Source organism: Rhinolophus ferrumequinum, chromosome 23, assembly GCF_004115265.2.
Source record: "Rhinolophus ferrumequinum isolate MPI-CBG mRhiFer1 chromosome 23, mRhiFer1_v1.p, whole genome shotgun sequence".
NCBI classification, from domain to species: Eukaryota; Metazoa; Chordata; class Mammalia; order Chiroptera; family Rhinolophidae; genus Rhinolophus; species Rhinolophus ferrumequinum.
In genome coordinates, this window is record NC_046306.1 from 38,604,157 (window position 1) to 38,628,129 (window position 23,973).

The 23,973-nt window shown below is 42.2% G+C and overlaps 1 protein-coding gene and 1 pseudogene across 1 annotated transcript in view; both read right to left on the bottom strand.

Annotated features, from left to right (window-relative positions):
- Window positions 1-3,243: 3,243 nt before the first annotated feature.
- On the bottom strand, window positions 3,244-6,154 carry LOC117015799 (phospholipid phosphatase 6-like; annotated as a pseudogene).
- A 2,351-nt stretch (window positions 6,155-8,505) lies between these two features.
- The window catches only part of DZANK1 (double zinc ribbon and ankyrin repeat domains 1), a 102,488-nt gene continuing 87,020 nt past the window's right edge, over window positions 8,506-23,973 (bottom strand). Inside the window, exons 17-21 of the mRNA XM_033095191.1 lie at window positions 23,178-23,278; window positions 19,924-20,004; window positions 19,318-19,445; window positions 9,742-9,816; window positions 8,506-9,301 (exon numbers count right to left, since the gene is read on the bottom strand). Of these exons, the coding sequence (XP_032951082.1) occupies window positions 9,178-9,301; window positions 9,742-9,816; window positions 19,318-19,445; window positions 19,924-20,004; window positions 23,178-23,278 (509 nt within the window). The 3' untranslated portion in view covers window positions 8,506-9,177. The remainder of the gene's footprint in view (window positions 9,302-9,741; window positions 9,817-19,317; window positions 19,446-19,923; window positions 20,005-23,177; window positions 23,279-23,973) is intronic.

The window sequence follows — 23,973 nt, forward strand, 5'->3', positions numbered from 1 at the left end:
ACTAACACTAACCTCGGTGTGGCTAGAAAGTATTTTGCAGGTATGATTAAAGTTCATCATCAGCTGACTGTAAGGAAGGAGATTATCCTAGGTGGTCTGGGCGGGCCTGATCCAATCATTGAAAGGCCTTAAAAGCAGACCTGAGATTTCCCTGGAGAAGAAATTCCCCTGGTGGGCGGCATCTTCAGCCCATGCCTGCGAAGTGCCAGCCTGCCCTTCCTGACACCTGCCCTGAGGATTTTAAACTTGCTCAGCCAGCCCAACAATCACGTTAGCCAATCCCTTGCAGTAATTTTTTTTTTTAAGAGGGCGCAGCTCACAGTGGCCCATGCAGGGATTGAACCAGCAACCTTGGTGTTATCAGCGCCACGCTCTTAACTAACTGAGCTAACCAGTCACCCCCCTCCCTTGCAATAATCTTTTGATAAACATCTCCTACTAGTTTTTCTTCTCTAATTGAGCCCTGACTGATAATGGAGGCCAGAGATTTATGCCTAAAAATTATGAGGCCCTGAGTTGTACTGAAAACCTTCTACCAAATCTGCACAAAATATTTAACTCCTATGGTTTTTTTCAACATTATTGGTTAATTTTATTTTGATTTCTAAAAGGCATTCCTTAGTACACAATTAACAGTGAAATCAGTTTTCTACTTTACAGTACTTAGGATGCTCCAAAAACAGGGTGAATTGATCTGTGCTTTAAAAGCCAGCCAACTCAGGCTCCAGCAACTAAGTAGGGAATTCCAGAAGTATAACCAGAAACCAGAAGGTAAGCCTAATTTTGAGCTAATATTCAGACTTGTGGACACAAAAATAGGAAATCATACTTCCAAATATTTGGCCTGAATATTGCTACAATTAACTCTTTCGCTGCATTGTTTTCAAGTTTTTTTCAAAGTGTGTCAGAAATCCACAAAAAAGTAGAAAGTTGATATTTTGATTATTTTATCAATTTAATAACAATTTGAGCTGCTTTTTATATAAATGACATTATTCTATGTGTAAAAATTTCCTATTGTTATTCATTCTTGAAAAACACAAAAATATAGAAAAATGTACATCTGCTTTCCTAAACTTCCTTTCTTGAAGTTTCCATCCACAGTCAGAGGATGGAAATATTCATTGGGATATATCCGACCATTGCAGCAAAAAGGTTTTAAAATAAGGGATCTCTGTAAGACTAAACAATAAAGAAAACCACTTACAGCTTCACAGTTTGATGCAGCAAGTGAAGAGGTAGTCTGTGTTCAGGATGTTGTGGGAAATCACATGATTTCATTTTATTTTGAAGAGTAGCTGTTCCTCTTTCATTGTACCTCTCACACTCAGAGTTTACGTTTCTACCCAATCAGAGCTACTCATCACAGCCATTCTCCAGATGACACCTCAATATGACAGATTAAAGGCCATAATCCTTTCTATTTATAAAAGTCAAAATAATTGGTCAGTAAAGTTTTCTGAAGAAACCAATTCTATAGGTAATTTAAAAAGGTTCTTATTTTCAAGTAGAGCAGCATTTAAAGCATATACCTTTTCGGACTTTCCTGCGTTTGGTGGTCTTTGGACTGTGATTTGGGGAGGCACCATGGATAAACTGCTTTAAATGTAAAGGTCACTGTAAATGGAAATTTAGGAGTTAGTTATACCTTGTGCTTGGAATAGCAGCGGACTCCCCTGATGAATTTCAAAGTAAATACTGGTACTTAAATAAAGTGCTGTACACTGGGAATCAGAATTCCATAGGAAAAACTAATATACAAGGTCATCCTTGGGGTATATATGAAAAATTTACACTTTATTTTCCCATTTTATTACCTCAGTAGAGCAGTAGAGGAGCATTTTGCTTTACTCAGTAGAGATGACGGGCAGCAGGGCCCCATCTCTTGCTATACTGGTCCATTGACATAGTATGTGGTGGGCCTACCCCCAAACTCTCACTTCCTCTGACCTCCGCAGAAAAGCTTAGCTTTTCTGCCTTCTCTCATGCCGTACTATTGGTTATCAACATAATTAAGCATGAGGCCATAGTCCAATCCTTCCTTTCCTGTGGGGACCACAGATATGCCCATCTTTAAGTGTTTCTTCTTCAAGTAAGTTCTTGGCTTGTTTTCTGAATGCTACAAGACAATATTAGAGAGTAGTGGGAAATAAATATAAATTTAAAGATCTTTTGAGGAGGTAGAGGGAAAGGAGAGAAAGACATGTACTATAATCTCTTCGTACTGTTAAGGTCCGGAACTGTCCCCCCTCAGACAGACAGAGGACACACGCGATAATGCAAGTCACACAGCGAGGTTTATTTCCAGCCAGCTGGGGTCCGAGTCTCTGCCCGATGCAGCGGGTTTTAACAAGGACCCCAAACACTTAAAGCCAGGGGTTTATATCGCATTTTCAAGGCACTCAGTAATTTTCCATAGCTTCAGAGAGTACAAGATAAACTACAGGACTTACATAGCTTCAAGGAGTATAAGATTAACTACAGGACAAGGAGACGGAGTGTAAGCTAAGCTATAGGACTTCTAGTCTCCATGCTGCAACTGCCCACATCCTGGAATTTACAATTATGTTGTTTCAGGCTAGGGGCTGTTAACCCTGACCTTAAGATAGCAGTTCTCATGCTAACGGTCCCTTACATTACTACACAGTCTGCAAAGATGGAAGAGACAATAAACTAAAAAAGCTTACCAAGAAAATCAGGAATAAAAGTAAATCTCCCCAACTGTGGCAACAGAGCTGCAGAGTAAACTTGAAAACCTGTATCTTAGACTCTTAAATGACTGTTTAAAATCTACCTTAGGAAAAGAACTAGGATTAGTATGTGGTTTATCTGCATGTATATAGACAGAAGGAAGATTATGTTTCTTTTTCAAAGTTCAATTTACGAGTGATATCTTGACTTACAGGATTATTACAAAATACAATTTTACTGATGTCAACTTTTAAAAAACAGCAACTTTATGATCACCCCAGCTTGATTTCTTTGCAGTTGTCCTGGCGATGTAAACAGTTGTTGAATAAATATATAACAGAGGGATTTTTGCTTTCTGTAATATGGCTGTGATCAGTAACGGCCAGCATGTACTCCAGCCAGCAACCCATCAAGATGGTAGGACCCCTGAAATCCCAAAGGAAGCCTGAAATGTCCTAAGAGGGACAAGCGTGATGGCTGCTGGTTTATGTTGGCATGAGATCGCAGGTAGAAACCTTCAGATCTCCTGGTGCCATAACGAATGAGATGGTGTTATTGTCGGTTCCACAGTACAAAGAGGACTGGAGCATGGTGTGGTGAAAGCCAGCAATAGTGCACGATGCTGTACTGCATGTAGCCCAGAAAAAAAGCCAAATGCCACGTCGGTGACATTGTGCCTCCCCAGCATGACCCTGGAGAGGCCCAAGATGAAGGCCCACAGTACCACCAGCACTCTTAGTGGAATGGCCAGTACCAGGAGGTTCAAGATGAACTGCGATACCAGGGCGGCCCTGGTGGCATGGCCTGAGGGGAAGGAGCACTTGTCCACTGACGAGGTGACAAACATGTCCACCTGGTTGTGGGCCGGGCAGCGCCTGCGGACCAGCCCCTTGAGCAGGGCCACCAGCAGCAGGTCCAACAGCAGGGCGAAGGGCAGGTTCATCAGCATCTCGCGTCCGGCCCATCTGTCGCTCCTGGACAGGCAATAGAGGGTGCTCAGCGGCCAGGGGAGCCGTGTCCAGAGATCCCCAGCAGCTTCCTAAGTGGCCACACGCTGCCCCAGGACGAACTCTGCCCCACGCACACCCCAGCTTCTTGGACAGCCACAGGTCAGATGGCCAGCAGGGAGCGCAGGGCGATGCCCAAGAAGGACGGTCTATGCGGTCCTCCTCGGGCAGCGGGGGCGGGAGCGCCTGCGAGGGTGCCGGTCCTGTCCTGGGGAAGGCGCAGCGGCGGGGCACCGGGCTCCCTGACACGCGGAGCCGGGGCGGGTGCTGAGTAGGGACTGCAGCTCAAGCCTGCAGCTGCTCCTGCCGCCGGGCCGCCGCTCCCGCTCGAGGCGGAGGCTCCCAGTGGGCGTCCCTCGACGTTCCTCCGGGGGCTCGCTCGGCATTGCGGCGTGCAGCCCGGACCCCAGGACCCCACTGGCTTAAAAGCTCAACTCTTTATGTTTTAAAACCGCTCCAGAATATTGGAGAAAATAGAAGGTTGTAACATTGTGAGCCCAGCATTATTACACTGGTTCCAAACAAAAAACAAAATGATAAATATAGGTCAATTTCATTTACTTAAGAGACATCAAGAACTCCAAACAGATTGAAATGAAACCCAGGAATAAAATTCAGTAAGAACATGTTATATTTATCCCAGCAATAAAAGCTTGATTCAAAAACATACTATCAATGTAATTCATTAATGGGAAAAATAAATTTATATCAATGGGTGCTGAAAAATCATTAACATATAGTTTGATTCCTGATCTTAGTAATTTAGAAACAAGTGGAAACGAAAATTGGCTACTAAAAAATTTACAATTATATATGTGGTTCGTATTACACGTATTTCTATTATATATTGATGTTCTAGACTTTAGAATATATTCTGCTTCTAGAGGAAATAAAGAACTTCTCCAAATCAGTAAGAAAAATATAAGGAACTCAACTGGCCAATAAATGTATGAGCACTCACTCACCTGGGTGGTAAGGAGGCAATAGCAAACTCTAGGCCACTGGAGCCCTGTGGGGACATGGGATGAAGCCACAAAGGGAGGAAAGCTCCTCTAAGAGGAGCAGCTGGACCCTGGGAGGAGATGGCCAGTGGGTCCAGACGCAGGGAGGACACGGTGGCCTGAGCCACCCACTGTACATTCAGTTGATTGTCACTCCCCTGAGGATCAGGCTGATGCACCTGGGGCCCTCAGCACCGACGACAGGGTCTGAGCTGAGCCTGTAGTGTGGGGGCTCAAAGGTCAGCATCCTGCTCCCCTCTTGGCCTCCAGGTGCTGACTGGCTGGTAGATATGGCAGCTCCCACCAGACCTCCTCCCTCAGCTTCCGGCAGCTGGGTCAGGAACCTGTGCAACTGTCAGGAACCCAGATGCCCTTTCAAGGTGGGGCTGGTTGCCTGGCTACAGGGAGAGTGGGCAGCAGACAGGGCAACAGACTACCTCTGGCCATTAGCAACTTCAGGGTCAGCCTCACCTGAGGTCTAACATTTCCTGGGAAAGTTCTCACCTGGTGACTGAGCTATAGCTGTCACAGCACAGTGGGACACTGATGGGCAGTCCTCCTCTCCAGCCCTGTACCCCAGGGGTGGCTGAGGGTTTGTTGGGTCTCTCCTTTTGCAAAATCTCCTTTCTTGCTTTTACAAGTGTTGATCCCCAATAAACACATATCTTCTTCCATCCCAAATTGTCTCAGCATTTGCTTCTGGAGAGCCCAGCCTGGGACAAGCTCCATGGTAAAGGGTACTCGTGTCTCCTGTGTCACCTTTGACCATGAAGGAGGAGGGAGATGTCTCCCCATGGATTCCAGTTTGTCCTCACTCATCTCCACTTCATGCCCACCTTTTCTTCCACAGTGTGGCCCTGCTGAGCTATGACTCCGGGTGTACGACCAGCCTCATGACTCCCACAGCTGCGTACAGTCCCACTCCTTTAATGAACCCCTTACTCGTTATCACTTTTAGTGGTTATGCTCCCTTACCAAGCCCCAGTACCATGTCATTAGGAAAAGAAAAATAAAGCTTCATAAAGGACAAGAAATAACATGTACTTTGAAATTGGAAAGGCCCCTCCTGAAACGTGTATTTAATTTTCCTGGAAACACATAGTTCAATGTTTATATAATGTTTTTTGTAACCCTGTTGAATTTCATCCGAATGTTCCTGGATTTGAACTTGTGTTCTTGCATCTTAAATATTAAGCTATCGATTCACATTTTAAATGAGGTTTGACTCTGAAGGAGTGAAATTCAACTGCGATTTGGGCTGGCTGTGGGCTTTAGTGAAAGGAAAGAGCCTTAGTATGGATATTACTTGTGTGCTTTGCCTCTAGGGGATGGAGGGCAGGACTGACCCTCCACCAGAAGGTGTGGAAAACCCAAAGAAGAGTCAAGATGTGGTTCCTGCACTCAGAGTATGAAAGTTACCGCAAGAGCTCTGAGAGGCTCATTTCTGGTACCCATGGGTCCTCGGGGCCCTCCCTGCTCCCTGAGGCCTAGGTAATCATCTTGAACTCCAGACCCTGCTCCCTGACCAACTCCAGAGTCTATGGGTGTGAGCCACAGCAGTCTGGTGCTCTAAACCACTTTCTGGGTATGATGGCCATTGTTTCATTTCACCTTTTAAATCTCCAATCCTTTGCAGTTTCTCTTGCAGCCAACCCTGAACCAAACTATCTTTATATCTGGGAAAGGTGGTCCTGGTTAAGTGAGGTTGACAGTGCAAACCACCCCACACACCGACACAGACAATCACACTCCATGGGTCTCTTCAGACACTGTTCACCCTTGCAGAGTCGCCCCAACACAGACCACCAAGGTTCTGACCAGGGGAAGCCAGTGCCGGTGCCTGACTCCACTGGGGGCTTAGATTCCAGACTCTGGACCTGTCCTTCCTACAGACAGTCATGGGAAATAAAGCAACCACCTCAACAAAGATTGTTATTTATTGTGCTAAATTAATTAGTCTAAATTAATGACTATTATAGTTATATACGTTAACAGAAACAATTTAGGGACTCCATGACTCCATCACCCAAAGACTGAATAACAATCTGAAAAAAAGAAATAAATCAAAATTACGCATTCCTGCAAATGGTTTATTCAAAGCTTATTTGTTACCAAAGAACAAACTATAACAATAGGGATATTGATGAGTTCAACATAAGAAAAAAATTTATTTATTTATTTATTTTTAATTCAAGTTTATTGGGGTGACAATTGTTAGTAAAGTTACATAGGTTTAAGGTGTATAATTCTGTAATACATCATCTATAAATCCCATTGTGTGCTCACCACCCAGAGTCAGTTCTCCTTCCATCACCATATATTTGATCCCCTTTACCCTCATCTGCCATCCCCTCCCCACTTACCCTCTGGTAACCACTAAACTATTGTCTGTGTCTATGAGTTTTTGTTTCTCATTTGCCTTGTTCTTTTGTTGTTTTTGGTTTATATACCACATATCAGTGAAATCATATGGTTCCCTGCTTTTTCTGTCTGACTTATTTCGCTTAGCATTATATTCTCAAGATCCATCCATGTTGTCACAAATGGTCCTATTTCATCTTTTCTTACCGCCAAATAGTATTCCATTGTGTATATATACCACAACTTCTTTATCCATTCATCTATCGAAGGACATTTTGGTTGTTTCCATGTCTTGGCCACCGTAAACAAAGCTGCAATGAACATTGGAGCACACGTGTCTTTATGGATAAATGTTTTCAGATTTTTTTGGTGGATACCCAAGAGAGGGATTGCTGGGTCATATGGTAATTCTATTAGTAATTTTTTGAGGAACCTCCACACTGCCTTCCATAGCAGCTGCACCAGTCTACATTCCCTCTAACAGTGTATGAGGGTTCCTTTTTCTCCACAGCCTCTCCAACATTTGTTACTATTTGTCTTGTTGATGATAGCCATTCTGACTGGGGAGAGGTGATATCTCATTGTGGTTTTTATTTGCATTTCTCTGATGATTAGTGATGTTGAGCATTTTTTCATGTCTATTGGCCATTTGGATGTCTTCTTTGGAGAAATATCTCTTCAGGTCCTCTGCCCATTTTTTAATTGGGTTGTTTGCTTTTTTGTTGTTGAGTTGTATGAGTTCTTTGTATATTTTGGATATTAGCTCCTTATCAGAGGCGCTGTTTGCAAAAATCTTCTCCCATTCAGTTGGTTGCCTCTTTATTTTGTCGATGGTTTCTTTTGCTGTGCAGAAGCTTTTCGGTTTGATATAGTCCCATTCATTTATTTTAGCTTTTACTTCCCTTGCTTTTGGAGTCAAATTCATGAAACGCTCTTTGAACCCAAGGTCCATAAGTTTAGTACCTATGTTTTCTTTTATGCAGTTTATTGTTTCAGGTCTTATGCTTAAGTCTTTGATCCATTTTGAATTAATTTTGGTACATGGTGACAGATAGCAGTCCAGTTTCATTCTTTTGCACGTGGCTTTCCAATTCTGCCAGCACCATTTATTGAAGAGGCTGTCTTTTCTCCATTGTGTTTTTTGCTTCTTTGTCAAAAATTATCTGTCCATATTTATGTGGGTTTATTTCTGGGTTCTCAGTTCTATTCCATTTGTATGTGTCTGTTTCTCTGCCAATACCATGCTGTTTTGATTATTGTTGCCCTGTAGTACAAGCTAAAGTCAGGGAGTGTGATACCTCCAGCATTGTTCTTTGTTCTTAAGATTGCTTTGGCTATTCCGGCTCTTTTGTGGTTCCAAACAAATCTGATGATTTTTTTTTTCTATTTCTTTAAAAAATGCCATTGGGATTTTGATGGGGATTGCATTAAATCTGTATATTGCTTTGGGTAATATTGCTATTTCAACTATGTTGATTCTTCCAATCCATGAGAACAGAATGTCTTTCCAGAAAAAAACATTTTTAAATAACAAATCTTTATGTACTAATTTAGAACTACCTATGATATATTTTAAGCAAAAGAACAAGATGCAGAACAGTGTGTGGTTTGCTACTGTTTGTTTTAAAAGAGGGGAAAGAGTATGTATGTGTTATCTATATACTTCTGTATACTCTGTATATATACATATGCATATGTTATATACATGTGCTTACATAATCCTATACTATTTTGGGAAAGACACAGATGACACTGGTATCATTGGCTGCCTCTGAGGGGGGGAAGTGGGTGCTTGTGGGACATAGACAGGAGGGAGATTTTTCATTACATAATACTTTATACCTTTTAGCGTTGAACCAAGTATAGTCGGTTGAGAAATAAATTAAAATTAAAAGAAAGAAAAAAGACAAACTATTTAAAAACATAAAGTTCATCACCATCCAGGGCACATTAGGAAATGCCCATGATGTACTGGTGGCTCACACTGTCATAATTAAAAAGAAAAACAACTTACTGAGTTCCTCTCAACCTCAAATAAACAATTCAGAAAGAAACGAACAAAGAACAGCCAGAGCTGGATGGGTTCTTTAACTGAAGCCCCGCAGAGGCCCTCGGGACTAATAGTCATCCAGGCTGCTCTTGGCAGCGAAGAGCGAGGTAGTGAGTCCATCCCCAACGGTCAGAGCCAGGTCGTGGGCTGTCTGGCCTCTTGCATTCTTCTTGTGGATGCTTGCATTGCATCTGTGAAGGGGATGAGGATGAATGAAGGACTCAGGCACTTGGATCTCAGGGCCTGGCTCTTCCTTAACACGAAGGCCGGTCTGGAAGCCTCCTGGCCCCACACTCCCCCCTCCCATACCTGTCCCCGAGAGGCACCATGACCTCCACTCTCAAGGGTGGCTCTACCCTGACACCTTCTGAAGGGCTCTGTGATTTCAAATGTTCAATCGCCAGTCCTGGCCTTTGGTCCCCATTGCATCAGAGTCCTACAACCACGTGTGTTTAAGGGGAGGAACAGTTTCATTGTACGTTTATAAGCCCTTCATGCCGGGAGCCATGGTGGGATGGATGGTGGCCCCCATTCACTGGGACAGCTGTTCAAGGCCCTCTGAAGTCATTCCCAGTCAGCAAAGGGATCACTGTGACCCTCAGGAGTCTCCCCCAGAGACCAGGGAACGTACCGCAGTAAAGCACTGACGCACTCCCTTCCTGCCAGGCCAAGCAGAGTTGCTTCATGAAGAGCTGTATTTCGGAGCCTGTTTCCAGGAAAAAAAATCATCCTGGCTAAATCCTTAGTTAGCATCATCAAGCAATTAGAGAGGGAACATATGACCAAAGGGGCCTTAGTTTCACCCACTGACTTACCTAACTAACCTGGGGTAATCTCCTGAGTCTCCCCTCTCTGTCTCTTCTCTTGGAGGGAGACTGTGATGGTGGGTAAGCTTGGATATTAGATAGACAGTGAAAAGTCTATAAAGTGTGAAACCCCACAAGGATCTGGTTTGTAGTTGATTTAATAATTGCTAATAATACTATTTTAGTAAATTTCCTGCCAGAGTTTATGGAGTATGTTGGACATAGTCTTACCTGTGGCTTGGACCCCTTGGGCATTGTCTATATGATAATAACCTTTCAGGGCTCAGGCTCCCATTCTTGTGTAAGAAAAATGACTTTGGCTTCAGTGAGTTTAGCCTGTATGATATGCAAGTAAACACCAATCTTAAAACCCAGAGGGTAGGCCTGAGAGGTCATATAGAGCGTGTTTTTTTTTTTTTTTTTTTTTTTTTTTTTTTTTTTTTTTTTTTTTTTTAATTTATTGGGGTGACAATTGTTAGTAGAATTACATAGATTTCAGTTGTGCAATTCTGAATCACATCATCCATAAATCACACTGTGTGTTCACCACCCAGAGACAGCATAGAGCGTGTTTTATCGCATGGCAGACTGTCTCTCCACCTTGCCCGGTCAGGTTTAGCCCAGAGAGAGAGTGGTGGATGGCTGAAATGGAGGATAGTACGTTACCTGCATTCTAGAACTCACGAAAGGCTCCTGATCAGAAGTGGCAGGAGTGACGGAATGTGGAGTCATGATTAGAGTACAAGTGGGATGAGGATTGACGCTCCTCATTCTCCCGGCCCCTGCTGTTTCCCTTGGTGCCACCACCCTATCCCCTGCGCCTGTAAATGTTCCTGTAGCCATAAATTTATCCCAATAGAGAAAAAGCATGGTGGCCCCTTTTCTGAAGGAGATAAATGAAGCATCTGGTGAAAACCAGGCAGCAATTGCTATGCCAAGGGAAGCCGTCCACTTGTCCCAGCCGGAGAGCAGCTTCACCCACCTACAAAACTCCCCAGTTGCAAGCTCCACTCATGTACACAGAATCCCCACTCATCTAGCCTATTCCCCATTATCAAACATGGATGGACTACAAAGGATCACAGGCATCTGAGAAAAACCTGTAGCATCAAAGAGGAACACTGACATACACCAACATAAGAAATTTAAAACAGGACGAAAACCTAACAAGTATCCTCAGAATGACTGAAGACAATAACAAACAAAATCATGAGGCTCTGAAGAAGAAACAATCAGAACAAAACGTAGCTCTTAGAAAGTTAAAATACGATTGTTGAAATGAAAAACATTCAATAGAAGGGTTAAGAAAATCTCTTAAAACAGAAAAAGGGACGGGAACACTTCATAGATTGTGTAGATGCCTGACCAGTGAACTGTACACCTGAAGCTCAAGTGGAATACTATATACATATATATATATATGGTCCACCATCCAACTTACAGGAATTCTAGGAGAGAATAGAAAAAAACAGAGAGGAGAAAATTCCAGAGATAATATGAAAAAATGCTCAAATGCTCAATATCACTAATCATTAGAGAAATGCAAATAAAAACCACAATGAGATACCACCTCACTCTGGTTCTATCATCAATGGCTATCATCCAATGGCTGCCATCAATAAATCAATAAGCAAGTGCTGGTGAGGGTGTAGAGAAAAGGGAACCCTCATGTGTTGCTGGTGGGATTGCAGATTGGTGCAGCCACTATGGAAAACAGTATGGAGGTATCTCAAAAAATTGAAAATGGAACTACCTTATGATGCAGGAATTCCACTCCTAGGTATCTATCCGGAGAAATCCAAAACTCTAATTCAAAAAAGTATATGCACCCCTATGTTTATTGCAGCGCTATTCACCATAGCCAAGACATCAAACAACTGAAATACACATCAGTAGATGATGGGATAAAGAAACTGTGGTACATTTATACAATGCAGTATTAGCCATAAATAAGAATGAAATCTTACCATTTGCAACGATATGAACAGACCTAGAGAATATTATGCTAAGTGAAATAAGTCAGATGGAGAAAGACAAATACCATATGATCTCACTTATAAGTGGAATCTAAATAACAGCATAAATAAACAAAACATAAATAGACTCAGAGATATAAGGAAAAAAAACCTGATGGTTGCTAGATGGGAGGGGGCTGGTGATGGGGGAGAAGTTAGAGGGATTAGAAAATACAAATTAGTAGTCACAATACTGTGACTGTCACAGGGATATGAGAGACAGTTTGGGAAATATAATCAACTATGTTGTAAAGATTTTGTAGGGTGTCAGACGGGCACTGTACTTATTAGGGAGACCACTGCATGGATTGTGTAGACAAACGCCTGATCACTGCACTGTACACCTCAAGCTGAATAATACTGAATGTCAACTATAATTAAACATATATATATGTGTGTGTGTGTATATATATATATGTATATATATATATATGCCAAAAATTGTACACAGTTTAAGAAAGGAAAATCTATTAAAATTGTAATACTCAATATATGCTGATAACAAAAGATGAATACAAGTCACGTTTGACTTCTGCAGTTACAATAGGTGCTCAAAGTGGTTACCATCAGTGTCCAGAGACTTCTGATTATGGCAAACTACTGCTTGAGCAACGTTGACCAAAGAGTCCACTTGTACACATTTTTTTGGCATCCCCAGTATATATATGGTCCCGAGATGTGGAGTATAGAGAGCACAGGTAATAGAGTCAATGGAATTGTAACAGCTATATACGATGTCAGACGGATAGCAGACTGGGGCAGGTGGGTTATCACTGTGAGGGGTGTAACTATTACATTGTTTTGTACACTTGAAACTAATTTAAAACAAGTAAGCATATGCTATTAGAAGGTGTGAGATGGAAAGGGAAACAGCGGTAAAGGTTAGGAGCACTCACATAAGGTTATGTGCACTTATAAACAAGGCATTCGAGTAATACCAATGAAAGATGATGGTCAAAACACAGACAGCAGTTTCAGCATATTATTCATACTTATAGGAGTAATTAATAAAGGGACCAAAATTATTAATAGAACGATCAAAACATGAAGGTGGGGATAGAAGTGATCGGGTGGGGTCAGTGAGCCAAATCATCGTCTATCGTGGCAAGAATCAGTCGGCAACGTCTAACCACGCATGCTAAATCAGGACTTACCTGTTTAAGTGTATTATGTAGTGACAGATATGTAGTTGGCTCTCAGGGGAACTTTAAAGTATTTAAATGTAGTTGTCCCTGGGGACAAAGACTGGGGATGAAGAAGTGAGGGTGGAGGAGGACTGCTAAGCCCTTCCATAGGATTTGATTTTTTAATCATGTGCACGTCTTTGATAAAATTAAAAAGTTACGTGGTAAGAATTGTTTTCAATAAACAAATACAATTTAAAAAATATTTCTGCCAGATTAATTATAAATAAGGCAGTCTCCATTTGACTGGACCATAAATGAATGAAGTTGGTGAACAAACCTCTCCCAAGCAGGTATGTTCCAGACTAATTCTCGTCCTAGGAGTAGCGGTGGGCCCCTCCCCACCATACCCTCTATTCTCCTACCTGGCTTTATTTTCTTCGTAGCACTTCTCATTCTCTGAAATTACTTATTCATTTGCTTACTTGTTTATTGTCTGTCTCCTCCACTAAACCTAAGCTCCACGAGGGAAGGAATTTGGCCTTCATCACTGCTGTACCTGCATCACCTAGAATGGTGACTGGCACAGAGTAGGTGCTGAATAACCACTAGTAAAATGAATACATCAATGAAAAGAATGAACAAACAAATTAAGGGAAGGGTTATTGCCTTCGAGACTGAAGCCCATAGAGGCCGGCCCTGTGGCTCAGTTAGTTGGAGCGCATGCTCTCAACCACAAGGTTGCCAGTTCGACTTCCCAACTCCCGCAAGGGATGGTGGGCTGCGCCCCCTGCAACTAACAACGGCAACTCGATCTGGAGCTGAGCTGCGCCCTCCACAACTAAGATTGAAAGGACAACAACTTGACTTGTAAAAAGACCTGGAAGTACACACTGTTCCCCAATAAAGTCCTCTTCTCCTACTCCAATAAAATCTTTAAAAAAAACAAACAAAAAAACCCCCTGAGAATGAAAACTCATGCTAAAAAAAAAAAAAAAAAAGATTGAAGCCCATATAAGTTGCAAGAATTTCAACTACTTAATATGAGACTATGAACTTCCCCATCCAATAGTGGCAGGGTAATCCCCTGCTTTATTTGGGCACCAGAATCTGAACTGTCCACTTAAATAGATGGCTTTCCATTTTCCAAAGTCAGTGAGAAACTTAGCATTTTTACGGATTTTCACTGCAATAGCACTCTAAGCATCAAACCACCTTAATGGTTTTAGATCTTACCTAGTTTTAAATCTTATTGTTCACATAATTTCAACTACTTACATAACTTATTTGGCCAAGGCTCCTGGTGTCAAGCAAATCTAAATAGTGTGATCAGCTAGTTTCTCCTCATATTCCCCCAGAGGCAACAGATGAAAATGTCAAAACAATGTAACTTATGACAATTTCCACGAATTTCCAAAGGTTAGCCCGTTGGTTCTACATACACAGTTCCTTCAAGCCACTAAGATTTGGGGACCAGCCTTCATATTGTTGTTGCTGTTGGTGATGATATTATTATTACTAGTTTTATCAGATCGGCATAACTGACCTATCAGGTATGGGGGATAATCCCGTGTCCAACAGCATTGGGAGGCCCTCTCCTTACCAAGGGACACATTGGATTGTCTCTTAAAAGCTCAATGTACATTAAGAACCGTCTCTAGATCCTTGCTACTCAAACTGGTACCTTGACCATTCGCATGCCCTGAGAGCATGTTAGAAATGCAGAATCTCAGCCCCCTCCCTCCAGATCTACTGAATGTGAATTTTAACAAGATCTTTGGGTGATTCATATGCACATTAAATTATGAGAAGCACTTATCAAGTTCATCTTCTTAGAGTTTGATACATAAAAGAATACATCACACCCTTTCTTAAATATGAAAACTCAGGCTTAGGAAGACCTGGTGACATCTATTAACAGTAATAGAATATAGAACTTAAATTAATTTAAATTCTGTTAACCAGTTCTAACACCTTTCACCCTGGGCTTCTGTTACTTAAGGTCCCACACATGGCTACCCTCCCAGGCCCGACTCATGCTCATCCCCATATCCTACGTCAATCATCGTGCAGTCGAAGTCTGGTCTTCTCTTTCATAATCACAGCATCATGGCTGCTACTATTTATTAATGTCCAATTACTAGGCTCTTCATAGGAACTACAAATAAATGATCTCATTTTACCAATTCTATGACAAGTATTATTATCCCCATTTTACAGATGAAAAGAACTAGCAAGAAGAGGTTCAGTTTCTGTACATTTTGCTCTCTCCTGCCTCTAAACTGCCCTCTGTCATCACAGAACAGTCTATTTTCCTTTTCTCTGTTAGCAGAAATCCCAGTGGTCACCTTCAAAGTTTACATTTCTCTTGAGGTCTTTCAGATTACCTCTGCCTGGCTCTCAGTCACTCTATTTGCTCATCTCTATTCAGCACATATTTGAGGGCCAGCCCGGTGCTCCCATTTGTGCCAGGGCCAGGGCCACCATGTCACATGGGCACCTCAGGGTGCTCAGAGGACTCAGTTGTAAATGCAGGATAGAGGCATGCTATGGGAGCACTGACAAAGGATGTCTCAGTTACACCAATGACACCAGTCTCCTCCTTATCTTTCATCTTTCTTCCTCTCCTGTGGCATAAGGCTTAACTGTTTGTCACTTCACCCCTTAAGTTACTTGGGTCTTTATAAGGCCTTTACCATTTGAACTTAGATATATTCACGGAGTCACCACATCTCTTAAGGAGGTTTATGATCTTCTTCCTTCACAATTCTCCCTAAACTGAGAGCAGAGTGTACATTCTATTTACAGCTTAGTTTTGGACATTGATGAATTAAGACTCTGCCAACTCTAACTTTGTATATTACTCATCAAACAACTTAACTTAAGTATGGCAAGGGTGCTAGATGGAATACACCTTTAGAACCCTATGCTTCAGACTAGAGGTGATTCCTTCTGAGTTTGTTCCTCTGAGCAGCTGGTGTTATCAGACCTTCTAGAACATGTTTTGTACATCAGGTATACTGTGGTATTACTGGAATTTGTATTTTAAAGAAATTTTTCTATTAATGCACAAACAATTCAAACTGTTTATTCAAATCTAAGCATCACGGTGGATTAAGGTACATTCTCTCTTTGTAAATCTTGAATTACCTAATAGAATAAATCTCCACAGCTGAATCTCTAAGAAGTTGACTGATGGTTGCATTTTCCTCTCCTGATTTCTGGAGCAGAGCTATGAGATTAAATGTCTGAAATTTCAGTGAAGAAGGGCAGCTATTGTCCAAAGCAAAATGTCCATCTCCCAGTGAGACCTTGAATCGGTGTGTCTGAAGTCTACTGGTAAGAGGTAGCAGACTTAGCTGTTCTGTTTCTGTTGAATATGAGTTTATTCTGATAGAAATGATACACGGACGGGAAACTGAAACACTAGGGGGGGCCTTTCTGCTACCTGCCAAACTACTTAATGGAAGTTATCTCAGGTGGAGACCACCTAAGCAGCGTCTGTCCACTAGCCAAACACACCTAGCGTGGGAAACAGCATTTTAATATTGTTGTGCTGAGAGACAATTCACTGAGTCTCTTTTCAGGAAAGCCAGATTTCTGATGGCTTATGCCTAAAGAGCAGTGGGATGGATGGAACCTTGAAATCGTGTTTCTGGATCTACAGAGGTCCAGCTGTGGGGCAGAGGGCAGGTTGACTAAGGCCTAAATACTTCAAACTAACAAACACAAACTAGACTTAGCAGAATTTAGTTCTCAGCGGAAAAATCTGCTTTTCTGCATTGGCATAAACTGAAAAGGAAGAAGAGATCTCTGTGCTCTATTTGGGGGGAAGGCCTCCAGTCTAGCTTTCCTCCCCTGCCTCCATGTGAGCTAAATTCTGCTGATAGTAAGTAACCATGATAACGCAGTGGAAATGAAAAGGGGCTATTATACACCACTCAGACAGCTGGTATAATCACAGTGTTAGACTTAGTAGAAATGCCATGACAGCATATGTGGATAAATGTCAATTTATAGAATGGTGATGAAGCAAAAATGGAAACTGAGGAACACTGAAGTAAAACAGTTCATCTGTTCCACATCCAGAGTAGTTTCATCCCCTTAAGCTATGCTTTTCATAAAGCCAGGACTCATCATACTTAGACATCAATTCAAAATGTGCTCAAGAGATTTTTGTATCAACCACATGTTATAACTAAAGCTTATTTGAATTATGCAAATATAAAGTATACCTTAACATAAAACAAGGTAGCATTATTTTTATTGATAATGATAATACAACTGTGGGATAAATGAAGAAGTTGACAAAGTATGTGACTGTAAACCCTAAGAAAACTTGAGAATATTTATACCAACATGCCAAATATCCTGCAATAAAATAAAACTAAAATGGGGCTGTGTCTACTGATATAGCTGTCTTATTGGGCAGAAACTTATAAAAATGCACATTCAAAAATTAAGAGAGATATATTTTGAATAAAAACAGAGGAAATTTTGAAACCGAAAAACAGAAGCAAAGTTATTTAACTTTTGTCCCTTGTGCTGGCTTGACATACTCAGCAGTCTGATTCACTGACCAGGGCCTCAACCCTATGTTAGTAATAATTCAGGAGGCAGTAAGTAAGCAGTGTTAGACACCTGCGATACCCCTAGAGACGTCTAGTTCAACAACCTGGTCAGCAGAATATAAGCAGTTAACCATAGGACCCATGAAGGACCCATACTCAAGGAACTTTCCACCCCAGGTTTCCTACTATTTGCAAGAGGAAAACAGAATCGCAAGGCTGGGAGAGGTCAAGAGGCAGGACAGTACCAAGAATAATGCAGTATGTAACAAAACATCCCACGTGACTTTGTATTTCACCATCCTGCTTCACGGCTGGGGAAACCAAGGTACAAGGAGATTATGTGATGAACGCAGATGGACCAGTCTCCTCCCCAGTGGTAGCAACATACCTCACTGCTGAATATCATTATGGTCACCTTTGAAGTACTCCCCTTGGGAAGCTTTGCACTGACACCAGCACCTAGTCTACCCTTCAAAGCAATTTTGGAACTCTTTCTATATGGCCATCAGAGCTGTCGTAGTATTACCTTTGATGTCCTGAATGTCATCAAAATGTCTTCCTTTCTATATTTCCTTTATCTTTGGGTAAAGAAAAAAAGTCATTGGAGGCCAGATCAGGTGAGTAGAGAGGAGAGTCAAATACAGTTACTTGTTTACTGGCTAAAAACTCCCTCACAAACAATGCCGTGTGAGCTGGTGCACTGTCATGATGCAATAGCTCCTTTGGGACGATTTTTGCACACACCTTTCTCGTGCCAAAATTTTCAGTTAAGATTTTCCTGTTTCTCTATTGCTATTACTTGGTCTGCTATGCTTCTCACAGTAAGCTGACCATTTTGATGCACAATTCGACGAATTTTTGCAATGTTTTCGTCAATTCTGCTCATTACTGGCACCCTGACCCCTCTTCATCAGTGAGGTGTTCTCTTCTCTCAGAAAAACATTTAATTCATTTGTACATTACCCTTTTCTTCATGGTATTATCCCCCAAAACTTGGACTAACATGTCCCTGATTTCACTTCCACTCTTGCCAAATTTAACAAGAAATTTACTGTTTGTTCATTGCTGTAATTCAAGCTCAGACATTCTTGTGATGGCACACAAAAACACGCAACAACAATAATGAATGCCACTCAGCAAGACACTGCTACACGTCGACATGAACACAGCTGTGAGACACTGATACACCAAGATTATGAAACCTTATCAAGCTGTCTGTAGAGTGCTGCCAATGTAAGTGATGGTGGCAGGTTCGCACACTTAATCGTCAGACCTCGTATATCGTTTTCTTTCTGCATTAACTTCATGAGTATATTTCCACGGGGCTTTCTTTTCTTATGGTCCTTAAGAGTTCAGATCATGATGAAAACATTGCTTAATACTCCAAGTTCTAAGGATCTGTCAGCCACACAGTATTATAATTCATAAGTTAACAAAATGTATCATCATTTCTAAAAGCTACTAAAATTTAGGCAATCCAACAGTCCATTTTAAAAATTTTGTTTTACCAAGATTTGGAAAACAGAAGCAGTTGAGTCTCTTATTTAGGCCACAGTGGGTTTAAGTGGTTCTTAAGTGGATCAGATTGAACAGGGCACACATGTAGACTGATTCTGCTGCAGCAGAGCCCCTGAGCTGTCAACTGGCTGTGACATGGCCCCAGAATTCTCCTTTCATTGTGTTTCACTTACGGTCCCCACTGCTGGTTGATGTCTGCTCCTCTCTGCACGAGAACTGGGATCACTTCATGGTGCTTATTGATCACAGCCACGGTGACAACGGGTCGGTCTTCATCATCACAGCAGTTAGGATCAGCTCCCTGCAGCATATAAAAAAGGGCAACCTTGCCACAAAACCCTGCACTCAGCAGCATCCAATCGCCATCCAATTCAGCAACAAACATCACCGATGGAACTAAACTGCTTTAAATCCAAAGAGAAGAGAATTAGGAACACTGAGACCCAACATATAATAGACAAAGCTGTCATGTCAGTTGGGTGATAAAACTTGTTCCCACAGCAGGAGAGGCATGCACTCAGACAACCTTGCTTCTTTAGGAAACATGAAGGTAATATGGGGTCAAAGACCAGGGAGTCTGTCCACCTTCATACACGTTATTTGGGGTCATGGTAACAATTCAGGTAAAACTTTGGACTGGCCATTTAATCCATTCCCAGGCATTTTTAAGTTAAATGGCTCTGTGATTATCACAATATTGAACAAAACTTCCATCTGAAAGAGACAGAGGTGAATCACAGGCTGAAATCCTTAGAAACTTGTTCTTTCGTTGCACTTACTTCATCAAGCAGTTGTTCAATCACAGAGACTCTTCCTCCCCCAGTCGGTCCAACTTCCTTCAGCAGGAGTCTGTTTTCGGGCTGCAGGATTATAGAATTTTGTCATCTCCACCACCACAAAATATTTTTTTTACTGTCCAGTCCCACTTGTCCAGGCTCAACCCTGAAGGCAAATGTTTCCTCTCCAAGGTTAAGTTCTAAGCCCTAGGACCAGGTGAGCATGAGAAAGATTGTGTGTGTGGGGGGGGGAGCGGGAGCGAAGGGGGCAGCACAAATAAACACATCTCAGGTAAATCTTGCTGGTCTCTGAACCCCTACCTTGGGGAAGGACACCACATTCACATTGCCTTCCCCCCCCCATTCTTCTGCCTCCCCACCTCACTTCTGCCTCCCCACCTCACATCAAGCCGATGTTTCTCAGTCTGGTGTAGGACACAGCTCCCTGGCACATGCTGGCATTATGAGCCTTGTACTCCCCCAGGCTGAGATAGTTGGTCACTGGTTGACTGCTCACAGCAGCTCGTGTCTCCACTCATGCTGGCCACTGGCCACTCCTGATAGCACACAGTAACACACGGCAGCCCACAGCAGCCCCCAGTAGCGCAAGCCCCCGACCTCCAGCTGCTCACAGCAGCCCAGCTCCAGGGAGAGCTGTTGTTCACAATCTTATCTGTAGAGGGCGCAGCTCACTGGCCCATGTGGGAATCAAACCAGCAACCTTGGCGTTAGGAGCACGGCGCTCCAACCACCTGATCCACTGGGCTGGCCCACATTGTTTTATATTATTAAGGGATGCAATGAGAAACTGCACCAAAATCCAGAAACCCATACTAGTTTTATTATGAATATTTCTAGGAAAAACAATCAGGTGAATCCTAAAATTTACACGCTTTATAAAGTCTTCAAAGTCAGCCTAAGTATGCCAGTTCAGAGAACATGCTCACCTGAGGCCTGAGTGAGCCAATAAAGTAGACCTCTTGCTTAGAAATAAAAAAGCCCTCATCTATCATCAGAAACCTGAAAATTTTATCTTTCAACTTTTCAAAATGCAATGAAATTCATCTTTATATAATCTTTACATACAAAGGATTTCAAATGCTGGTTACTGGAAGACTAAAGGAAGCAGTCTAGAAAGCAGGAGACATTACTTTTAAAGGTTTCTGCCACTGGATACCAGGGGTGACTGTGGGTGGTCCCAGGCCCACCATTTCTCTGTTTATGAAGTAGAAATAATCCCTACCCCTCCCTGGCTCCCTGCGAAGCCTTGAGGATGGGGACACTGGTCAAGGCTGCTGAGCCTTTCAAAAGAAGAGGTTCACCCTGTGTCCTCAGGGTGAGTAGTTTGGAACAAGGTGCTCGAATCAGTAAACCCCTCATCTTGGGGGCGCTTGTTTATACTGAACTCCATTCCTTATGGAAAAATATACTAGAATGCATTAGAATGTCAACTTCATGAGGTCTTTATCTTTTGTTTGTTTTATTTTCAACACCTAGAACTGCGCCTGGTATACCTGTGCTCTAAAATAATCAGTGAATGAGTGAATAGATGATATCATTTCTGTTACTTATCCCCTAAATGCAGATGAGAAAATAAAGGCATGTAGCAATGGGGATTCAGGTCACATACAGAATAAGTGTGTAGAGTCTCCAAAATGGTAAAAGTGTTATTAAGTTTATGGAACTCTATACTTCTCTTATACTTATTAACAATATTTCAAACTGGGAGAAGGTGGAGAGTACAAGGAATCATAAGCAATAGAAGTTAAAACAATTCTCGGGTCTTCTTCCCAAATTTATTGGTGTTTCTGACACAAGATAAGGAGCAGAGTCCCTGCCTCCGGAGAAATCACAATGCAAGCTGGGTGGCTGGTACGTGCACCCCTGAGGAAGCCCTGAGAGGTTGGCTTAACTGAAGCTGGAGGGAAGAGCTTACGCTGCCCATCTCCGCTGAAGGCCTGGAGACCCGGGTTCTGGGCTTGTTGCTAAGCTCATCTGTTCTTCCTACTGTAGCCAGAGGACTGCTAAAAAGAAAGGAGGTGAACAGAGCAAGAGTATCCACTATCTCTTTCTGCAAACCTTCCGTTGAAATTATTGATAATCTGTATTTTTAAAAACAAAACTCTTAACAGTTGAGGGAAACTCTGAAAGGGAACCATCAGTGGATCAGAAATTGTGAGGAATCCCAGAGATTGAAAGTAGATGGAATGTGACTGACAGGGAAATCCAAGCAAAGAAAATCCAGCTGAAGATACCAGAGGGATGAATGTGTTGTCTCCAGGGAGCCCTGCAGACGCTCAAAGTTAATCCACAAGGAGGCTGGAACTTGGGTGCAGGCTGAGTTCACGAGTGTATTATTACAGGGCTTTATTGTGAACAGCTGAAATGGCCGATGTCTTCCTCCCTCTCCCATGCAAGAAGGACAGAAGCCTTTTGTCCTCTGCTTAAACACTAATAATTATTTTCCAGAGAGTTCCATGATTGGCCTAACAAGGCTTCTGCTCGGAGCACTAGGGCCCAAGCAGGGCAGAGCCCAGAGCTCTGTGACAGACACAGAGAAGGGTTTGGAAGACAGTTCCATTCAGGAATGAAAGACATGAGAGCACTTCACAGCACCACCTTCTCCACCAGAGAAAAGGCCTTCTTACACTAGCAACTAAAGGGACCCAAGGCTTTCTCCTGCTCCCTGCCCACAAACACTCCAGGGAGGTCAGCCGAGGCAAACCCAGCCTCCCACACAGCGACCCCAGGCCTAAATACCCATACCAGGTGCCTGGGATAATCAAACTTGTCCTCCATTTGTCAACATGACCTGACAACCAGGGATCATCACATTTGAGACAAACCAAAAACAAGGAGGGGAAAGATGGGCACACAAAACTGACCCAGAGGAAACAGAGGTGATACAGAAAACTGATGAGAACTGGAAAATAATTCTAATTAATAATCTTGAGATACTTAAAGGATTCCAAAAAATAAAAATACACTGTTATAAAAAAGGAAAAGAAAATGAAAAAGTACCGTGTTTCCCCAAGAAATAAGACCTAACCAGAAAACAAGCCCTAGCATGATTTTTCAGGATGACATCCCCTGAACATAAGCCCTAATGCGTCTTTTGGAGCAAAAATTAATATAAGACCCGGTCTTATTTTCGGGGAAACATGGTATTCTTCCATTTAAAAAAATTTCAAAATAAAATATTAAATAGACAGGCCAAAACAGACAGCTGTAGTGACCAAGGGATATACTATACATACTGTAAGCTGCTCCTTCTTTTCTTGAAATATTTTGGTATTAAAATTCTTTGTCCTCTTGACTTTTTCAGTGGTATCTGAGGTGTTCTGACTGCAGTCACTCACTAGAATGACAAAGAGTCAAGGACAAAATGACAACAACCCGGCCCTTCCCCACGTGTAAAGAATTAGAGTCCACTGCCATGCCCCTCAAGAAGCCAAAGGACAAAACAGCTTTTGTAGAAATTTCTATTTGAGTAAATGTGGCAGGAAGGACTCCTGGAGCCACACCTCTCAGTCCAGGACCAGAGGATGGCTGGGAAGGAGGGGAATAGAAGTTATTACAGTTTTTAGGCCCAAAAAGCACACACACCCCTCCTCTTCTCCGCCCTCCCCACCCACCACAATTAATCTCCCCAAGCCTGTGAAGACTTCAAAAGTCTCACTTCAGCTTTCAGGGAAGCCAGAGGAATAAACTGGCTGGGCCATGAAAGATGTGTGGTTGGGCGGACAAATTTTAAGCAATTTTGCCATCCTTGCCAAGTCAGTGTGTTCTTGGTCAATGACTTTAAATTTTTTTTTTGGCTCTTCACCCTTTATTCTTTTATTTACTTTTATTTATTTAATTTTTTAAATGAAAGTTTATTGGGGGTGACAATGGTTAGTAAAGTTACATAGGTTTTAGGTGCACCATTCTGTATTACATCATCTATATATCAATCACATTGTGTGTTCACCACCCAGAGTCAATTCTCCTTCCATCACCATATATTTGACCCCCTTTACCCTCATCTACCACGTCCCGCCCCCCTTAGCCTCT